Genomic DNA, 20,687 nt, shown 5'->3' with positions numbered 1-20,687 from the left:
GAGTTATGCGCGATTTGTGTTGTTTTGCGTACTAGTATTACGTGATTGTGCTGCTAATTTAAAGGTCGGGTGACATCCAAATATATGTTGATTCCTGTTGATGTGCATGGCTGCATACAATCTAACAGAGACAGTGGTATGTAACTTCCCCCAGCTCAGCAAATGCTCACAAAAGAATTGCATTCTTTCATACAATACCTTCACATTACCCTTCTTTACCTGGTGATGCTACAACACGTCTGACATAGCAACCCCATGTTGATATTGTATGGTCTATTGTAAATAGGTGGTCAGATCTGGTGAAGCTACATACCACTGTCTCATGTTAGCTCACTAATGATTGGCAGATGATGTCACAAGATGAATGAGATCTGAAGAGTGGAGCTTAGTAGGTCTGAGAAAATTATTTAACAAAATATTTAGAAATATATATGAAATATATTTAGATGTTTGAATAACAAAATATGCGTTGTATGCAGCCCAACAGGAATCAACTTATATTTGGATGTCACCCGACTATTAAAGGAAACCTCACCCCAAGAAATAACTTTACTCATTCTGAGAGATTTATTATATTATTGCCCAGCTAGTCTCTCTCTCTCTCCTCTCTCTTTTGCCCCCTCCTTCTCTCTCCCTCTCTCTCTCCCTTTTTTCTTTCTCTCTCGTCTCTCTCTCTCTCCCTCTCCTCTCTCGTCTCTCTTTTACCTCCCCCCCCCCTCTCTCTCTCTATCTCTCTCTCTTTACCCCCCCCTCTCTCTTCTCTCTCTCCCACTCTCTCACTCTCTCTCTCAGCGTCAGTCTCCCACACCTCGTTTAACACCTGATTAACCCCTTTCCTCCAGCCCCTTTTATTTACGATTTCACAACCAAAACGAATTTACACCAATAAGCCTATGTATAAAAGCCTACAATCTTCATAAATTTATTGTTTTCAAGACAGTTTTCTCAATCTCAACCCGTATTACTTCCAAAAAGACCCGATAAACAAATCAAATGACAAAATAAATAATTTTCGTATTAATGTTCCGACATTTCATCCTTCATTATATACATGTATAATATTATGAAAATGATTATAGTCTTTCAACATAATCCAACAAACAAACAGAATCCATCAACAATTCCAGCCAAACAAAATTAACTGTTTAAATGTATATTTAGTTTATAAGAAACGGTATTCAAGAACAGCTTTTAAACTTTCTGTATTAAAAAAAAGATATAGAATATGGTGTCCATGCATAATTCATGGTAGGCAGACACTGCTGCTAAACACTAGAAACTATCATTTAGTGAAAATGAAAAGAGTACGATTCTAAGTATTTTATTCTGTATATTACTAGGCTATATGCCTCAGAAAGAGTAATATATACACACGATACACCAACAAAATGAGCACATAATTTAACTACTACCGTGATTATATAATGCCCGATACAAGCATTAACCAAACGACTACAATTTTGCAAATATAACTATCCTCTCTCTCTCTCTCGCTTACAATATCTTACATCATTCCGAATTTCATTTGCTTTATTACAACATAAAACATCAAATGAAAAGAGTTGATTGAAATAAACCCTGGCATAATGAAATTATCAATGACAACAACAACAAATGAAAATCTAATCAACCTTTTCCGTAATGTCAGGTGGAGGGAATGAAGATTGCAACTGACCAACAAATGTAAAAAAAGATGAAAATTCCCAAATTCACCATATCTAAAAAGCTGATATGAGAGTGTAATATTAAATACATTGGTAAGATTTATGATAATAAACATCATTTGGCAAGGGATTAACATAACATGGTAATACAATAAAATGCGGCATATGTACACAGGGGCGGATCCAGGGCCCCCTCCCCTGGCCAAAAAAAAAATAGGTTTAAAAAGATGGTAAAGTTAATTTTACCTTTACAAAAAGAAAAGACGACGCCCAAAAGGGTGTGGGGGTGTTGAGTGAAAAATATTACATTATTACTTACTAAACCTGAACAGTTTGCAATATAGAAATCAGTAAAGGCAGAACCTCAGAAATGACTTCCTCCAAATGAAAAGAAGGTATTTACAAAACTTATGAAGACCAGCACTATTTACCCTATATAGGGATGCATGTGTAATGAAGAATCATGTTTTTGCATTGGCAGTTTGTTCATGTTATAGATGCAAACTTTCATCTAAGATAGACTCATGGCCGACAGAATGGAGAGCAGAACTCACAAACAAGCATCAACGATCAGCTTCATATTAAAGTCCTACTGCACTTCTTTTAACTATTTGCGCCTTCTATATAGCAAACAATACCTAATCAGTGACCATTGGTCCCCCATGATCCCCTTTTTCTTATGTTAATTGAGAGCTTGTTTTATGAGAAAACCACCTGTCAGTGACCATGCAGGGAGGTCTAATCCCTCCAAGCCATACTAGTGCATTGGGGCTTTAATAAGTTCTAACAAAATGTGTCTTATTATTCTTCCGAAATGTAACACTTTTGCGGGATTCATCATTCATTCAACGAGTGCATGAGATCTACTTTAGCATTGGCAATGAAACAAGCAACGAAAGTCAAGAACTTTAGAAAATCCTCTCGATACTTGTTGCTTGGCCCTCCATTCGGCCCTAAGAAGGAGGATTACTCTTAAGACTCTTAGCTAGTGATAGTGATGGTCTAGATGATCTACGGACTGGTCTTAGGTTGAGTAGAGCATTATCCTCCTTTACAATACGTCTCTGTAAGGCATTGGGAGCTATGGCTTGGCAGAACTCTGTTGGCTGGAGCTGTAGAACTAAATGTCCATTGCCACTTTTGATTGCAGAATCCAACATATCTTCAACCTGAAAAGAGAAGATGCTTAATGGTCAGGGTAAGTGTTTTAGAATATTGCCCCCCCCCCCACCTCAGCTCAAATTTGGAATTAGTGACGATTGCAGACATTTTTATCATTATCAGGGTATTACGCCTAGACCTATTCTATTTAAAACCATGAAAGCAAATAAAACATTAACAACATAAATAAATAAAGAGCACAGCACGTTACTTGAGATCCCGGGGTTTGGGATATGTCTACAGATACATTTACTAGATGTCTATGTGAAATGTCATATCGATCCTGGCTGAGATAAAATAGGGTGATCAGACTGACACCCTGCACCCTCCCTCCCAAACCAGTCAAATGCCCTGTATAGGGGCGGACTGGCTACTTAGAGTTTGGGGGATTTTCCCCTCAGGCCCCTTGATAATATGCTTGAGGGTCTGTTGATTTGTGGTCTGAGGGCCGGTTGATATATAGGTTGAGCTGGCCCGTCGTAACCCAATTCCAGTCTAAGTCCGTCCAAGGCCTGGTCTTAGTATCACCCATTGGTAGACCTACCTCATCTGAAGTAGCATCGAATGGTACATGGTAGTCTCCTATAGCTGTAATGGATCGCTGTTCAGCAGATGGGCTAGGCATGTCAGTAGTGGAGAGAGCTGGGCAGACACACCTCAGACCATCAGCTATCTTACTCATTACACCATCTCCACTCATACTCATGATCTGAAATCAAATACATCGAGACAAAAAATTGTCAACAGAATGGGAGAAACAAAAATAACTTCTTCTGACTTTTCTGACCATCTCTTGTACAGCTTCTACCGCCAGAAGGAATAGAGCCAAACTAGAGCTTGGGGAAAACCAGTACCTAACTTAAACAATCTTTATATAAGGATTCTGCCTTACCTCGTTTCCATGCAGGGTAATGCCTAGAGCTGCTACAGATGGAACACATAGCCGCACTCGTACCCCAAGAGGGAACAACTGCACCAACAAATCCACCTGTAAACAGAAAATGTATTAATATTATGATATTTATGTTTATAGTTCTTGATATTAAGTCTATAATTCAAATAAATAAAAACGAAAGACTGTTTTCGTACGATCGATTCAAGCGCTGAACAAATTTTGTTTATTCTGTATGCACATGATCATGATAATTTTGCATGATGCATATTCCAGCGGATTCCAGCAGCACATTTTTAATAGGGGTACACAGTTTGACCGTTGTAGGGATACAAATATGATTAACCTACATAAAATTAGTCATTTAGTATTATTTAGTCACCTTCATTGATACATAAACGGTTTATTTCCATGAAAACAAAATAACAATATTTTACGAAAGTTGTGCTGTCGTTTTGATACAAAATGGGTGGAGGGGGAGGGGGGGGGGGTTCCATTATATGTTTATAGGTTATTATAGGTAGAATAACAAATTATCTTCTTAGGTTCATTGGGAAGGTAGTTGGCAAAGCTTACAAATATCACTTCAATTATTCAAAATTACTCGTTAAAAGAAATTCATTATATATCCTTTTTCTTCTCCAGGCTTACCGTTTGTCCTGCGCTGGTTGTGATGTACTCTATTGCTCCTCTAGCATTGTCAGGTTCTTGGTTATTCACCTGCAAGATAAGGGTCCCGATAAACAGTTCACTTTGAAGACTTTCCGGACAAGACTTTAAGCTGAGGGAGGAAAAGAAATTGCAAAATAAAAAGAAGGGATGAGAGTAAGAAAATGAAACAAATAATAGAGATGAAGGATAAGCATGATACAGAAGAAAAGATTGTGCGCCAGAAGGAGGAATGAAAAGAGAAATAAGAAAATAGCGGAAGAGTTGGAGGTAGGAGAATGCTAATGATGTTTTTATAATAAAACATATTGGATAAAGAAATTCATTAGACATATTCTTGATTATATGTAAATATTGTTCCTTTTATCCATGCGATTTCTTTAAATAAATCTTAAATTGAAATAAAACTCGTTCCGGAACTCTACCTTCAATATAAAATTGGATCTAAAGCATGAAATCACAACACATGCACCACAGAAATAAAAAGTTTGTTATTTGGTTGTGACATATAGTAAAAACAGAATATCATAAGAGGGGCTCTCAATTATATAAGCTCGATGAATAAATATAAACTCTCACGACATCATATAGTCATAATTTGTAATGACTATTGTTCACCTATTAATTAAAATGAAATTAATTTGCAAAAAAATAATAAATGGTTATGCAACGTAATTATGTCTGGCTATAGTTGAATTTTAGCAAACGAACTGAAGGAAAGCACCAATGTGGCGCTCTATTGTAACGATCTATCTCATCATACAATCTAAACATATGTATATATGGCGTATATTCAAGAATTATATTCAAACAACAGATCAAATATAAAACAATTTTTTAAAGAAAAGAAAAGATATCTTATTCATAAACAGATACAGAAATCAATAAACTTGTTAATTTTAATTCATGCAATGGTAACATGCAGATTCCGGTTGTTAGCTCTCTCTCAATATTGCAAAATATGGTATAATTTCAGTCCATACAAAGCAAGCTATCTGGAAAGGAATTTAATTTCTAGATAAATCAAAAGTGTGATGAGTGAGTAACTGATAGGATATTATGGTCACTAATTTTCTTTTCATCTTTAAACTGTCATGATACTTGCTGTTTAGTGGGTTATTCAATGTTATATTCAAAGTTATATTTTTTCATTTGTTATTGAGCATGCAACCTCTACCACTGTTCTTTAGGCAGACTATAAATTCGATCTCAAAATTATGGTCATTTTGAATAAGGCTAATGTTAGAACAAAAACATACAAACCTCCTAATATAAAAGCTACAAACACAAATCGTGACATTGAAGGCTGTATCATAGACATATACCACAAACGATTTTATGCTTCTTTCGTGTTTTTTTTTAATTTACTGAATTTCCAGTATTTTTGTGATCTGATTGCATCTATCTCATGCTATATGCTTGGAGATTGCTAGGAGTTCGTGATGTTATACTTGATAGAATATCACTTATATCATTATTCTATAAGCAGATAAGGATGGGTGCGGGTTGCATGCATCGTGACTCCATTTTGATTTTACTTACCACTCAAATACAGTCCTGAGTCGTAACAATGATAGTTCGATGAAAGAGAATAATATGATATAGTAAAACGCAAATTAAGATTCGACAAAGAACCATTTTTTAAAAAAATAGTATGACTTCCCAAATAACAACCATATTCATTATCAAGGTGAACATTATAAAGATAATACAAATCTCTTCATTATGGTAAATTTTCTCATCGTCATAAATTGATCAAGCATGTACATGCCATTAATTCTTTATCCGATTTATCTGAACATTAAAGTTACAATTTCGAAGTTTTTTTCCTCTTTAATCATAACGACGAATATACATTTTTGGGTCATTAATCTTCAATCTACTTACTACAGAGATCCTCCGTAACGGACAAATGTGTCGTTGATTTCGCCAGTGCTTAAGAAGACTTTCTTGTTGAAGGTGAGTCTCGACTTCTCTTGACTGCATTCAATCTCTATGTGCCTGAAAGAAAAACAAATCTACTTAAAAAACAATGACAGTTTCAATCGACTAAAAAGAATAATATGTGAAATACTAAACGTTTTGGTGGTCGTGAAGTTGCTCAAGATTTGCAAATTTATTTTTAGCGAATGATTTGTTTAAAAAAAAGATGTGATTTAGTTTATATATACAATTGCGGTAACGATCACCACACAAACATTAAGAAACGTAAATAACGTGTAATACAAATGTATCTTTATAACCTTTGTGTCTACTTAAAAAAAATGTGATCAACCCTGTCTCTTACCGTATATTTCATAAGTTTTTAAGAACAGAATGTTGATATGTATAAATAATATTATGAACCAACACAATTCACATGATGTTTTCAGTAATGAGCTTGTTTCCTGCACTTGCATGTCAGCATCACACAGATTGCGGTGAATATGTTGTCCTCATTTCCCCATTAGAACAGATGGAATACAAACTAGAAGTAAGATCAATATTAGGAAATCAACTCTTATCCTATGATATAAGGGTGCTTATTGGCATGTCCATTTTTATGTAAAATAAGCGTATAATCATGAGATCTTACGTGCATTGGTCGACTGGGTCTGTAGAACGAAGTGCACCAGGTAGTCCACTCGAGGCTAATCCCGAAGGCGGTTGATCTAAGGACTGTGGAATACCCATTTCAGAGTCAAAGTGTCTTGACTTAAGAGGTAATACCTCGCTAAATTTTTCATCGTCTATTTCATGCTGCTGGTGTTCCTTTAGCTTCAAGTTTGTATTTTCGAGGATACTATCCGTACAAGCTTTGTTAGGAATTTCGTCGCTATGACGACTATTTGGTGAGTTTCCAGGAGTGGGGCTGACATTCGCAGAACCCAGGACTTCTTTTAAGTGACTCTCCCTGGGAGATCTTTGGCCATCTCTTCGACTAGTCCGTTGTGTTTGTGTGTCTTGGTCGTCTCCCAGACTCATTGTTGATATTTCAGCGGCTTGGGTGTCCTCAGGCTCTGGTTGGCTATCATTGGAACACGTCGGAATTGTATCATCTTCATGCGCTTCGCTATTTGTTTCATCCGTAGCGTCGTCGTTGGTAGGGCGCACATCGCCTCCATCTTGCTTGGCCTGTACACGGAAGAAAGACATATTTAGAATTTGTAATCCAAACGATCTCTTTCGAACCTCCCTTAGGTACTATCTCACATATACTACTGCTTTCATCTATGCATCTACCTGTCATGGTATATCTTCCCCCGGGTCGGGGGTTTATTGCAACATTTTGCCACACTTTTATATTCTTTGCAAATCGGTTGCATGTTGTTAAGACAGCAAGATATAAATACAACAGCGGCAGCAATAACAACAACAACAACAACAACAACAACAACAACAACAACAACAGATGGATTTATTGTTTTTCTATAGGCAATTGTCATGTAGCTGCATTTGTCTTCTTGTATTTCCAAATCGAACGAACATAATTTTTAGTTTATTCTTTTCTTCACATATTTTTTGTCTGACGTTAGCCATCATTAAGAACATCTGCTTTCTTCTCGTGTGCATCATCAACGAACCAAGCAAGATAGCAGGCACTTCATCTTTTCTTCGGTCTCCCTTCTTCCCTTCTACGTTATTTAAACAAAAATCAGACTAACCAAACTGAAGCCTTCGGGTGCGGACGGACTTGAAAGAGTATATTTTTTATTTGGTCGTATTGGTCGAACTCCAGTTTGTACTCTACGACGACTAGGAGGTGTCTGTCCTGTTAGTTTACATAGCTCATATTCCCAATCGTCTGCAATCCTTTTAATAAATACAAAATAAAAGAATGATAGGACATCAATCATGATAAAACAATATAGTTCCTTTAGTTTAGGCATTTGTTTCAACGTTATTTGAAGATTGCAACAACAAAAATCCTTCTCTTTGCATATTATTAATGTAATATTTTAGTTATTTTTAGACAGCTTTTAACACAACGAGAGAAAGTGAAACATAAATAATCAATTCAAACCAAAATCGTTAACGGATGATAATTGTTTAGAGTTACCAAATTGTTTGCAGTGACCAAATTGATATTTGCCAATTGTCAAAAGGGATCAAACATAAATGATATGTCAATTTAACCAGGACCTTGTCTGGAAATGATAAGAAAAGTCTTCATATTCTTTAGAGAAACTTTTTAAACCTTTGATATGCTATGTGATAACAACATTGTGTGGAGTTAATATGGCTATACCTCTTGTTTGTAATGGTTAGGAAGATATTGAATCGATCTGTCTCGGTGCCGTATTCTAAGCAGAAAAACTCTTTGTCGTGTTTTTGCCTGCTTACTTTCCTTATCTTAGGAAGAATGAGGAATGGGGTTTTCATAGAGAGTCCATAGATGAATAGATATCCATCTTCCAAGTTTAGTTGACAGCGGCTTGGTATCTTCGACAATTTCTACAGAGAAAAGAAAAGAAACCAGTGTGATTATATAATTCCTTTCTTGGTCCAGCTGTTAAAAACACTATGAACATGACGGACAATGAAAGCGGACAAAATATACAGTTGCTCAGGTAAACAAAGGAACATCCCTTCACTGCTTTTATGTAAAAATGTGTGAAACAGGTGTCACATGCATATTCACCTGTTCTATACATTTTTACATAATAGCAGTGAAGGGATGTTCCTTTGTCTACCTGAGGAACTGTATATTGTGTCCGCTTTCTTTGTCCGCCATGTTCATAGTGAAAGTGACCGGGGGCGGCTCATTTTCTTTTGTTTACATTATTTGCCTATATTTTTAAAGAATATGATAATAGAAATCTTTGAAGAAAAATATTTGCGTAAGATTAATAATGATAAATGCATCTTAACCGGGCCTGTCAAACTGTTTATTTAACATGAAAGTATATTATGAACAGCAACTTTAGCAAATTGGCACGATTTTGTGATGAAAACTACTATAGCCCTGATTTGGGGGAGGGGATGTGGAGAGATCGGAGTTCTTGCATTCATTTTCTACATGTGCCTCGTGATTTTATTTTTGGAGGGGAGTGAATTGAAGAAATTGTGTGTGTGTGTGGGGGGGGGGGGGGGGCTTGAGCTCCTACGCCTCCCCCAAGAACCACTACTGTTTATACATATTGCATTTAAGAACAATAAAGTGTATATAACTACATGTTTATCCATTAAAGCTTCAATGATATTGCAATACATATACATTTATTTCTGTTTGTTTGTTTGATTTATTCTTCCTTGCGTTTTTAAATTTCGTATCATTTAAATATTGTCACAAAATCGATTGCGGACGGAATGTAATTACAGAGTGCATAATAGACAATTTTTTCTTTCCAGATTTACCATTTCGAAATATCTAGAAAATAAGTTCGTTTATTGACTAATCCTACCTAGAGAGATTCTAAGCACCTTACCTTCTCTTTTGCTGTGTCGTTGTTGTTGCTATTTGAGGCGGCATCGGAGACTGGTTCTTGATGACTGTAGAAGAAGTCACCAGTGATTGTCCGAGGTTTACCCTGCAGTGGTGCCATTGTCTTGAGTAGTCCTACTCACATCTACGTCGATGCAAATGTTAGGGGATCGTCTTTCTTTCAAAACATATAGCTGCAAAAACAAAATAAATAAAAGATACAACGATTTGAGTAAGAAGTTAGAAGCGGTTCGGTCTAAACATGATGATAATCCCTAGCCACGGACCACAGTAACTGATTTTAGAATTATGTCGATGGCTATGCCGATACTCATTACACATGAACATTAGGACAAACCACCCTCGATTACGCATTTTCTCATAACATTTTATTTGATCTCTTTCTTTGACTACCACATTTTCAAGCCTTGCCTGTGCTGTGCCTAGTTTGGCATGCGACATGTCGTACGTGGCATTGCACAATCCCCGCACGGGCATCGTGTGGAGGCCTGGCGCTGATACGGATTTACTCCGGCCTGCCTCCGAGGTCCAATATAGAAATGGCACAATGCTCGCAGATAATGTAATAACAAACATCGTTGCCCGTAGCCACCTACGATACCTCCAAAATCACACGAAAAATCGTAGACAAATTTATCGTACGGCGCCCGGGGCAAATGTAAACTAAGCATTATGTGACAATTCTTCTTTATTAATATTACCAAAGTTTCATATCATGCCATATTCAATTTGTTTTCATTATCTGATAAGAAAAAGGCAAGAGATCATAAAAAAAGAATGACATAAAATGTTAAAAAGCATCCAAATGGATTCACTCCTTAAAACCTTTAATCCTTGAAGAAATACTGTTTTGAATTAATTTTATAAATCATGTCACGTAATTGATAAGTCTTACTTAAAAAGAGTTTTTATTCACACTTCGGATGTCAATTCTGATTACGAAGCACCGTTCCCTTAAAATAAACCTGCCTTTGTTTTGATATACCGAAATGCAAACATTGCTACTGAGTTCAACTTCCCCTGCTGTTTAATTGTGTACACTTTTCGTTTAGTCTACTTCCTCTTTGAGGTTTTATTGTACTCTAGTAATCCGCTACAGTGTAACATGCCTAACTGTGACTATAATGTCTCATATCCATGGGCCATAACAATCTATATTAAAGTGCATTTTTAAAACTGTTTTTCCTTCTCATGCAAGGACAGATCGATGGTTCCAACCAACTACAGGAAGACTGCCCCCCCCCCCCCCGGACCCCCGCCTCTGGCCCTCTCAATTAGTCCCACCGCATATGATAGATATTCAATCAAGTGAAAAGTAATCATCTGACGGCACAAATATATCTTTCTATCAACATTATTATTCATATTATTGTTATCATAATAATTATCTCCAGTATATATGGAATAGAAGTCAGTAAACTTGGCATATGCAAATGTATATAATTATATTTCAAGGATAAAAGTCCTTGTATATACCACTCCCTGGGTTCCCCATATTTTATACATGTATACTGTTGATACTCAAGGGATTATGGTTCATTATGATTATATCCTCAAGTTGAAAAAGCAATACTTTTAGCAAGATATTTGGAGTTAATTCTATCCCACTTGTAGACAGTATACATGGAGGCAAAGCTCACGTAACTTATCCTCCCGATTAGAGCATTGGTTGATCTGTCGTGAGCTTTGCCATTACGCTTATTCTTAAGACATCAGGCCCGGTGTTAATTGTGATCATAATGCTATATCATTACAGTTAAAACTTATCAACGAGAAACGAGGAAGTGGTTAGTGGAAATTCAACAGTGAATTACTAAAGGATGAGATATATAGAAGAAATATTGAAGGTGTTAACTACCTCGGCAGCATGATCACCGAGGATGCCAGAATGATGTGAGACAGATATCAAGAGAAGGATAGCTCTCGCTAAATCTGCATTTCCAAAGTTAGGCAAAATTTCTGACAAACATGGACTTTAGCCTCTGATACTAAAAAGCGTTTGGAAAGTTGCGAAATGTGGTTCTTAAGAAGAATGATGAAAATCCCCTGGACTGACAAAGTTAGTAATGAGGAAGTTCTTACACGAGCTGGAATGCAAAGGAAAATGATACGTGTGATGTTGATTAGGCAGTTGAAGTTCATGGGTCGTAAAGAAGGCCTAGAGAATCTTGCTTTGACAGGGAAATTGCGGGAAGAAGGAGGAAACTTTGGATGGACAGTCTGCAGAAATTGTTGGAAGAGAGAGGAGTGAAAGAACTGGGACTGGTACTAATACAGAAGGCTAGGAGCCGAGGGTTGTGGAACAGCATGATCGCCAAAGTCAAACGATATGGCACTTTAGAGAGAGAGAGAGAGAGAGAGAGAGTTATAAAACAAAGTCAGCCTTGGCGAGAATGAATAACAAAAAAGCACCAGGTACTACAGGTAGTGACGGCCTTACAGTCGAATTCTATAAATATTTCTGGAATAAGATACAAGATTTGTTAATTGACAGTTTAAACGAAGGTCACAGAAAGCAACAATAATTGTCTCCAAGTAAAAACATGACAATGTTAGCTTTGATTTTTTTAAGGATTTTTGTAAAGGAAAAAAGAAATCTCTTCATAACTGGAGACCTATATCAATCTTAAATCTTTATTATAAAATTCTTGCCCATGTTCTGTCCAAACGTTTACAAAATGGAATAACAAGTATTTTTTCTTTTGGTCAAAATTTTGGTTTTTTATAAAGGACAGATCATCTACCATGTACGTCTTGTTCAAGATTAAATTGATTGCCATCAACGTGTTTAAAGCACCAGAAAATATTTAGATTTAGAAAAAGCATATTATAATGTAAATCACGAATTTTTGTTTAATATTTTGAAAAAAATTTATTCAGTGGATTCAATTAATGTATACAAAAGCAAAAGGTCGTGCGATTAATCATGGCTGGATTTCTGAAAGTTTTGATTTTGAAAGAGGGGTAAGACAGGGGTGTCCCTTTCATCAATTTTTAAAGACCCTGGTGAACAGTCAGCCATGAACTAAATTTTATGATAGGGTATCATTTAACAGACAATAAAGTATTCTTTATCATGAAAACATTTTAAAGTCAAATTCGTTATGAATTTTTAATAAGGAACTACCAAAGTTGGGAACACTTTTGTATACGCACTGAATGGTTAAACAATTCTTTTAGGCCCATGTGCAAAATTCCCCTAAAACTCTACTTTGCACCCATTCTTTCTCCCTAAATGTGATTGATCTTGTTAAAGATGAATCTTTCTGCTTATATGAGAATCCTCTGGTTCATTGAGTTTTATATGGCATTCATTGTTTGTGTGAACGGATTGTGTGTATTGTGTGTCTACTGAAGCTGATCATTGAACAGGGTGAATATGAATGATAAGGTCCATTCCCATTTGTATGTCACTTTATAACCATTCTGACAAAACATATTTTGATAAAGGCACTCTGGTGTAGTAAGGAATGAATGCGTTTTGCCAGATAATGAACCTATGTAATGTTTACTTTACTGGACACTATGACCGAATTCAAAATGACGTAATGGGTATTTCCACAAACTTTACAGAAGCATTTTAGAAGGTCATCAATATTTCATCATAACTTGCACATCTAAGCAAGTTAAATTCAATGGCCTTCTATGACTTATATATTTCTTTTAGTAATCTAAAATGTTGAAATAAGGTTTTAAACATAACAAAATAGGTCTATATTTGTTGGTGTCAAACAATAATCAGTTTAATATAACAGTTTATACTATTTGATTGAAAACATAAATGTTCGTTTTAGTGCTGAAATTATGAGGTTCTTAGAAAATAATGTTCAATATTGGAAGCTTAAAAGAGTTTCGGTAAGTATATTATGGCGTATCGATGGCCAAGTTATCATTAGGTCATCCTTCTCATGTTAGTAGAAATAAGAGGAAACGGGAGAAGGTATGGAAAGAGGGAGGTTGTGTCAGGCGTGTACGCAGGGGGGGGGGGGAGTTTGGGGTCAACCCCCCCTTTCATTTTTTATGTGTGTGTTTTAAAGGAAACCCTCCCCCCTTACCTTTTTTTTATTATTAAAAAAAAAAAAAAAAAAAAAAAAATGCTAATAGATGACTTAAAGAAGGTGACCATACCACCCCCCCCCCCCCCACCCAACGGAACGACAAGTCAATCAGTCAAATTTTAAAATTTCGGGACCAAAAATAAATAAATAAATATATGTCCTCTTACCTTATTCAGCGACTGGCTGAGTCGTTGCGAATTTTTTTGGACAAGAAAAAAAAAGTCCTCCCCCCCCCCCCCCCCCCCCCCCCCGCTTATTCAGCGGCTGGCTGAGTCGTTGCGAAATTTTCGACCCGATTTAATAATGTTAACCCCCCTTGAAAAAATCCTGCGTACGCCACTGGGTTGTGTCCTTATATTAATTTTATTTTTCCTAATTTTCCCTCTTTCCCCTTTCTCTCGCTGTTTTTCATTTTCTAATTCCCCCTTTTTTTGCTCCATATCTTCTTCCCGATTTTGTGACGGCATTGAATATTTTCAAGCAGGTAATCTTCATTAAATTTTGCAAACATTCTTGTTTTTATTCTTTATCCAGCTCTTTCTCTAAAAACAAGGAGGGCTTTTCATATTCACGATGAGAAAAGGGGAAAAATGGAAATACATGCAAAATCAAATTTCACTTAGTGAAAAATACACATGCTAGATTTGATTGAATACTAAATCTAAATGAATTATGAATTATAATTTAATCTTTCAAAAAGTAGGCGAGATACTGAATGTGCTTTTCACATTATTATTAAGCAACTATTCAAACCATTAGCCGATCACTGAAAAATGATCCTACTCCGTACTTCTGTCAAATTGTATTAATCTAGGATTGGGTTCGGTGTCAGTAACTCTTTCCTAACTTCGTGCCAACCCATTTCTTTTCGCTAACAACTTACACTCATGAGGGCGATCATGTGTCCAACTAACTGTTGGGTAAATTAAAGATTTTGCATGATTTACCCAGTGTTGGACGAAAAAGAAAATACCCAACTTTTTACCAACTAAATTTTACCTAATCTGAGATTCACCCAATTCTCACCATAATGTGTATCATAAGTTAGACACTTGTTGGGCAAATAAGTTGGATAAAATATTTAATGCAAAAGGAGATTAGTGCCGCGGCGGGACTCGAACCGCGAACCTCGTAATCCATAGTCCTATGACATATCAACTGGACCACGACACCTCTTATATAAGAACACAACCCTATTGTCGCATAATTGCCCGATTTACGTTTGCCCAGTTACATCTGCCCAACTTATTTGAACATTTAATTGGGTAAATACATGTAGTAAATGGTTGGGAGAAAATAACCCAAATGTTGGACAGAAATGGCCCAACTCTAATTCGCCCAATAACATTACCCAATTATTTCATCGGTTACTACATGGTTGGTAGGAAATAACCCAACGATTGGACGACATTTGCCTAACATCGATTTGCCAAGTAACACCTACCCAACCTATTTTTTACCTTTCATTAGGTAACTTCATATAGTAAACGGTTGGGAGAAAATAACCTAATATTATTATCGGACAAAGTTTGCCCAACTTCGATTTTCCTAGTAACATCTGCCCAACTTTTTTTTTTTTTACAGTTTACAGAGTTTTCTACTTGCCCCAATTCATTCATACTCGGCGGACGACCGTTTTTGCCAAATTTCAGATATCTATAGGCTACCAGTGACTTCAACTTTCAATATAGCTTTAATATATTTATCAGGTTTTTTCAATCTGTGATTTTTCTGCTTCATACAATCAGGTTGGATGCAATGGTAAGTTTTTATATTCAAATCCTCTCCTGATATTACGTCATACGCCAAGCATCTAAATAAATGTATCGTCATTTAAATGTCACCGTGTGCTCCCGCGTGTCTAAGTACAATACCCTGTCTTTATTATGAAGACCCTTTGGGTAAACATGAATTGCTCCACAGGGAGTGAAGATAGTGCGCACAAACTCTGCTAAGTGAACTATGAATCAAATGACATGCAATAGCCGAATCCAAGATCATTTTAATTGTGAAATGTTTTGAGCAATTATCGAGCAAATAGTGTTGTATAAGAGATAAATATATACATGCTAGAATATGTATAAAGATAACACAATGATGATATTGATAAATGTATAGAAAATTTTGATTAACAATTCCCTAAAATCTGCCATTTCAAAATGTCCAAATAAACCAATATGACAATTTCATGCACTGGGAACTTAAAACAATAGGCCTAGTTTTCAACGTACACAGGCTTATAATATAGAGATAAATACAAACATTTAATATTTCGTTCAATGTTTGCTATCACTAGTCCCCATGTTTACCGTTTGTCAAAGTTTGCGAATAAGCGTCCTTACCTGAATATTATGTCGCCAGTCGAAAGCGAAACCAAAGGCCGAGCTGACTGTCAGATGTTACCGCAAAAACAACGCCTCGAAGACCATGTATTCACACGATCCTTGTATAAACTATAGGCTAGAATCGCAAGAAACTCCGTGATTTTGTATTCCATTTGTTCTTTATTTCCCTTGATTGAAAGCACAACCATGCACTCTGCTTGGTACCCTCTCCTGAATGAACGCAGTACTGTCCGCTGAAAGCTAGCCGCAAGCACTCACCACCCCTCCGCTCTCTCTACAATATGAATACCTGATTTGTACTTGAGCAGTTGAGCTTGTGCATTATAGACAGATCAAGAATACGGAACAACCATCATTTATTTGTCAAATACGCTCTAGCTGACGCATTCATTTGTCTAACGGGGAAGAGGAAACTATTATTTCACAATCATAGTCATAATGTCCCCGGCCCCCCCACTCAGAGGTCGGAATGACCGCATGCGTGTTGCCAAAATGTCCGGTAAAGGGGTACTTTTCGTGCGACAAAGTCCGGCCCGAGAATTGTAAAAAAAGGGGTGTATTTGACTTTTCACCCGGAGATTTCTTTAAAAAGGGGGTGTTTTTCTTTTTTTCTCTCATCTCTTTGGACTCCTGAGAAATTATTCCGAATTTAGGGGGGTACATTGAGCATTTTTCCTGATTTAGGGGGGTCTCCAAGGCAGGAAAAACACGCGAAAAGCCCGCGAAAGGGGGGTTCGGAAATGTTGGCAGTCCTCAGATAGGGGGTGCTTTCAAAAAAAGGGTACGAGCATATGCGTACCCTAAATAACACTGAGTGGGGGGGGGGGGGGGCGGGCATAATGTCACATCACAAAATCCCCTTTCTGTTAACTTGTGGTTTCATGAAGCATGTATGCTTTTGTTTTATCATGAAATTTTTAAACATTATCAATCCCATCTTTCCTTTCTATCTTTCCTGGCAAGAATGATCCTGGTAGTGCATCCAAGAACCCACAAACAAGATTTATTTTTTGCATCACAATGGAAAAACAAACACTCAAAATGGCAGGTTCATAGACTCAACGAAGTTTACAAACGTATCAATGGAATGCCCCCCCCCCCCCCCAGTATTTAATCCAATGTTTCACAAATTAAAACTGCAATACTCAGTCAAAACCCGATCAAAAACCACTGCCTCCTTTCAAGAAACGGCTATTATTGTTAAAAAGAGTGGTATTAATTAATGTTGCATTTCGCAGAGACACGTTTGAGGTATGCGTAGTATTACATGATTGTGATGCCAATTTAAGAAGCATTAATTCTTGATGAAAAGCTACATTAGGCATGTTTGGTCGTATCCGGACACCTACCCCCTGGACATCCACCCCGGATAAGCAACCCCAGTCAACTACCCCTAGGACCACTACCCCCTCGGACGACTACCCCCTAGGACAACTACCCCCTAGGACACCTACCCCCTGGACATCCACCCCCGGATAACCACCCCCAGTCAACTACCCCCTAGGACCACTACCCCCTAGGACAACTACCCCCTAGGATACCTACCCTAATTTAGAGTGAATGGGCGAGTCCAAAATTGGGGGTATGATCGACAAGGTCCTATGGTTGTTGTTGTTGTTCTTATCTAAAAAGATTATTTCTGGTGGACACAGTGCATGCTCATAGATTGAACTTTGCATTGAACAATCAAGATACTGCAGCGTTTCACCTAGTATCATAGCTTTCTTTTTGGCATATTTTAGTAAGAATGCATTAAGGTATATTAAAACATGAAACGTAGTAGCTCAGTCAGCACTGTGCACGCTTGTACAATTGGGAAAGTTTGAAATAACAAAGTCGACGGTTCCTGAGCGGAGATTCTGTCATGGGAAGTCCCAAACTAAAACACGACGCAGGTCTCGTATTTCCATGATGTCAGGGAAGTCCCCCTTTCATCATCGATGTAATGCGGTGTACTATTTTAGACGGTAATCCCCCCAACAAAACTCAGGGGTAACTCATAAAAGGGTTTAAAGAGACAATAGAGCGAGCATAATTAACACAAGAATGTCCCAGGTGCAAGCTGTACGTAGCCCATTGTGAGCAGTTTGTCCACGGGGGCGAGAACCTATAATACTGGCTAGCTATTTCGAAATCGATATGAATACTGTCGAAGAATGTTTAGTTACCGAGGAGCATGCTCCATTAACAAAATTCTCCATCGATATGTTCCCATCTAATATAGTTGCATTCCGTAAATTGTTTAATGAATGAATCCAAGTTTTATATAAAGTCGATGACCTGCTAGTTTCTTTAGTTGTTTATTTTTAGACCTCCTATGTTTTCTATTCCAATCATTTTTCCCAGCTATTGCGACTTATTTATTTCACAACTTCGTTGTTGTTATTGTATTTTTCTTTGCTGATGTTTTCCTATTATAGGGTGTTGCTTTTAGTTTGTAATTTTAGAGTGTTGCTTTTAAATACATTTAAGGGTGTACTTAAGATGTTACTTTTTGTACTTTAAATAGTTTTGAAATATATGTCTCTTTGCTTAATATTCGTTTGTGGTGTATAGTGACTTTCGATATCATATTTCTATTATTTGTATCAAATTCTGGACCCCTCGGTGGAACAGAACCACCATATTGGGAGATGATGAGTATATTGAGTATATATAATATATATATATATATATATATGGCAATCAATCAATTTTTCTCATATAGTATGTGTACGTATTATGTAATGTTTCGATTATTGTACTTCTTTTAATACGGAAATAAATTCAAATCAAATATTGGTACCTCAGTTACACCGCCTAACCGACTCTAAATGGACCGATTAATTCCGGGTAATTTGCGGTTATGTAAATGGTTCTTCTGTTTGTTGTCGGTCTGTTGTCGGTCTCTTGTCGGTCTCTTGTCGGTCTCATCGGTGGGACTTAAAGGTATCAATTACTGTTTGCAAATTAATGAGTTAAAATAAAGTTTAGGTCTTCGGCCGCAGTGGCTGGAACCTTCGCTACACCACCGATAAAGAGAGTCAGAGACAGAGAGCTAGACAGAATGAATGAGAGAAAGAAAGAGAGAGAGAGAGAGAGAGAGAGAGGGAGAGAGAGAGAGAGAGGAAAATATCTTCTTCTTCCTCTCCTTTATGATAATCTGCCTCCTTCAATACAGATTCTCGCAGATGCTGTGTATACTTGGCCTGATTGGGGTGTGCAGGTGGACCATTACACCGGGGTTTCCCCTACTCTTATACGAATAGTGCTGTGGGTTCGCGGGGCCTCCATTTAACGTCCTGTCCGAGGGACGGAGTGTTTTCCACTTAACAGAGCCTGCGTCTATGAAACAAGGGAGGTGCACGTTAACACGCAACGCAGAGAGAGACAGAGACAGAGAGAGAGAGAGAGAGAGAGAGAGATCCTGTATTACTGTACATAGTAGACTTATACGTCGTAATGTCTCCGGATAGCACAACAAATGTTATACAAACGTTGTTTTTAAACATTTGAGTGATGGGGCCAATCTCTGTTTGGCATTTAATTTATTCCATCGTTTCGACCCTTATGACTAAAATGTTCGTTAATACCACTCTTGTTAACAATAATAGCTGTTTCTTGAAAGGAGGCAGTGAGTATTGTGGTTTTGTGAAATGTTGGCTTAAATATTGGGGGGGGGGGGGCATTCCATTGATACATTTGTAAACTTCGCTCAATCTAGGAACCTGCCATATTGAGTGTATGTTTTTCAATTGTATTAAAGGCAAGCCTATGTGGGTTCTTGGATGCACTTCCAGGATCATTCTTGCTAGGAAAGATAGAAAGGAAAGATGGGAATAATAATGATAACAATATCATGATATTAGCATACATACTTTATGAAGCCACAACTTAACAATACAGAAAGGTTTTCTAAACAGAAAAGTATAGGGTCAGGCCTATCTATTTTCGTTATGAAAATATCATGATAATTTATCCAAAGCTTTCAGGCTTTTAAAATCAGCCATATGGACATAGATAATATTTCATTTCATTTCATTTATTTTCCACATTAAAACCAGAAGAATATACAAGGTAAGAAAATACATTTTATACATTTGACACAGAGCAAATGAAAAACAGATACATAAGCATAAAAGAACAATGAAAATCTACATCAGTTAACAAACATCAACATTAAAACATTAAAACATAAAAAGGTGAGTAATGTAGATGGGGCTAGAAAAAGCGAAGCTTATCGAGTCTAGCCCCGGTAGCAATGAAGGGGAAGTCCACCCTGAGAATGTGTGTGGCCAAGTAAAGGCGGAGTAAACCCATCCTCAGTGTGGACTCTCCATTCAAATGTCTGGTTTTATAATTAGATAAAATTGACCCGATGATAACATAATTGCGATTTGAAACATAATAATAACTGTTTTTAAATTGATATGACTATTTAGAATTGCAAAGATATTGTTTATATTTATACTTAAATTGTCGTAATGATGCAGA

At 36.9% G+C, this 20,687-nt stretch overlaps 1 protein-coding gene across 1 annotated transcript; it reads right to left on the bottom strand.

Annotated features, from left to right (window-relative positions):
- Positions 1–2,343: 2,343 nt before the first annotated feature.
- On the bottom strand, positions 2,344–16,512 carry LOC100892691. Its single transcript, XM_030986362.1, has 10 exons — positions 16,212–16,512; positions 9,795–9,984; positions 8,615–8,820; positions 8,031–8,178; positions 6,962–7,500; positions 6,274–6,387; positions 4,369–4,498; positions 3,718–3,813; positions 3,370–3,534; positions 2,344–2,833 (listed from the first exon to the last, which is right to left on the bottom strand). Exons 2-10 carry the CDS (start codon positions 9,909–9,911, stop codon positions 2,618–2,620), a joined length of 1,731 nt encoding a protein of 576 aa, XP_030842222.1. The 5' UTR covers positions 9,912–9,984; positions 16,212–16,512; the 3' UTR covers positions 2,344–2,617.
- Positions 16,513–20,687: the final 4,175 nt, after the last annotated feature.

This window comes from Strongylocentrotus purpuratus, unplaced genomic scaffold, assembly GCF_000002235.5.
Source record: "Strongylocentrotus purpuratus isolate Spur 01 unplaced genomic scaffold, Spur_5.0 spur5_scaffold_15, whole genome shotgun sequence".
NCBI classification, from domain to species: Eukaryota; Metazoa; Echinodermata; class Echinoidea; order Camarodonta; family Strongylocentrotidae; genus Strongylocentrotus; species Strongylocentrotus purpuratus.
This window is presented reverse-complemented; position numbering and strand designations above follow the sequence as displayed.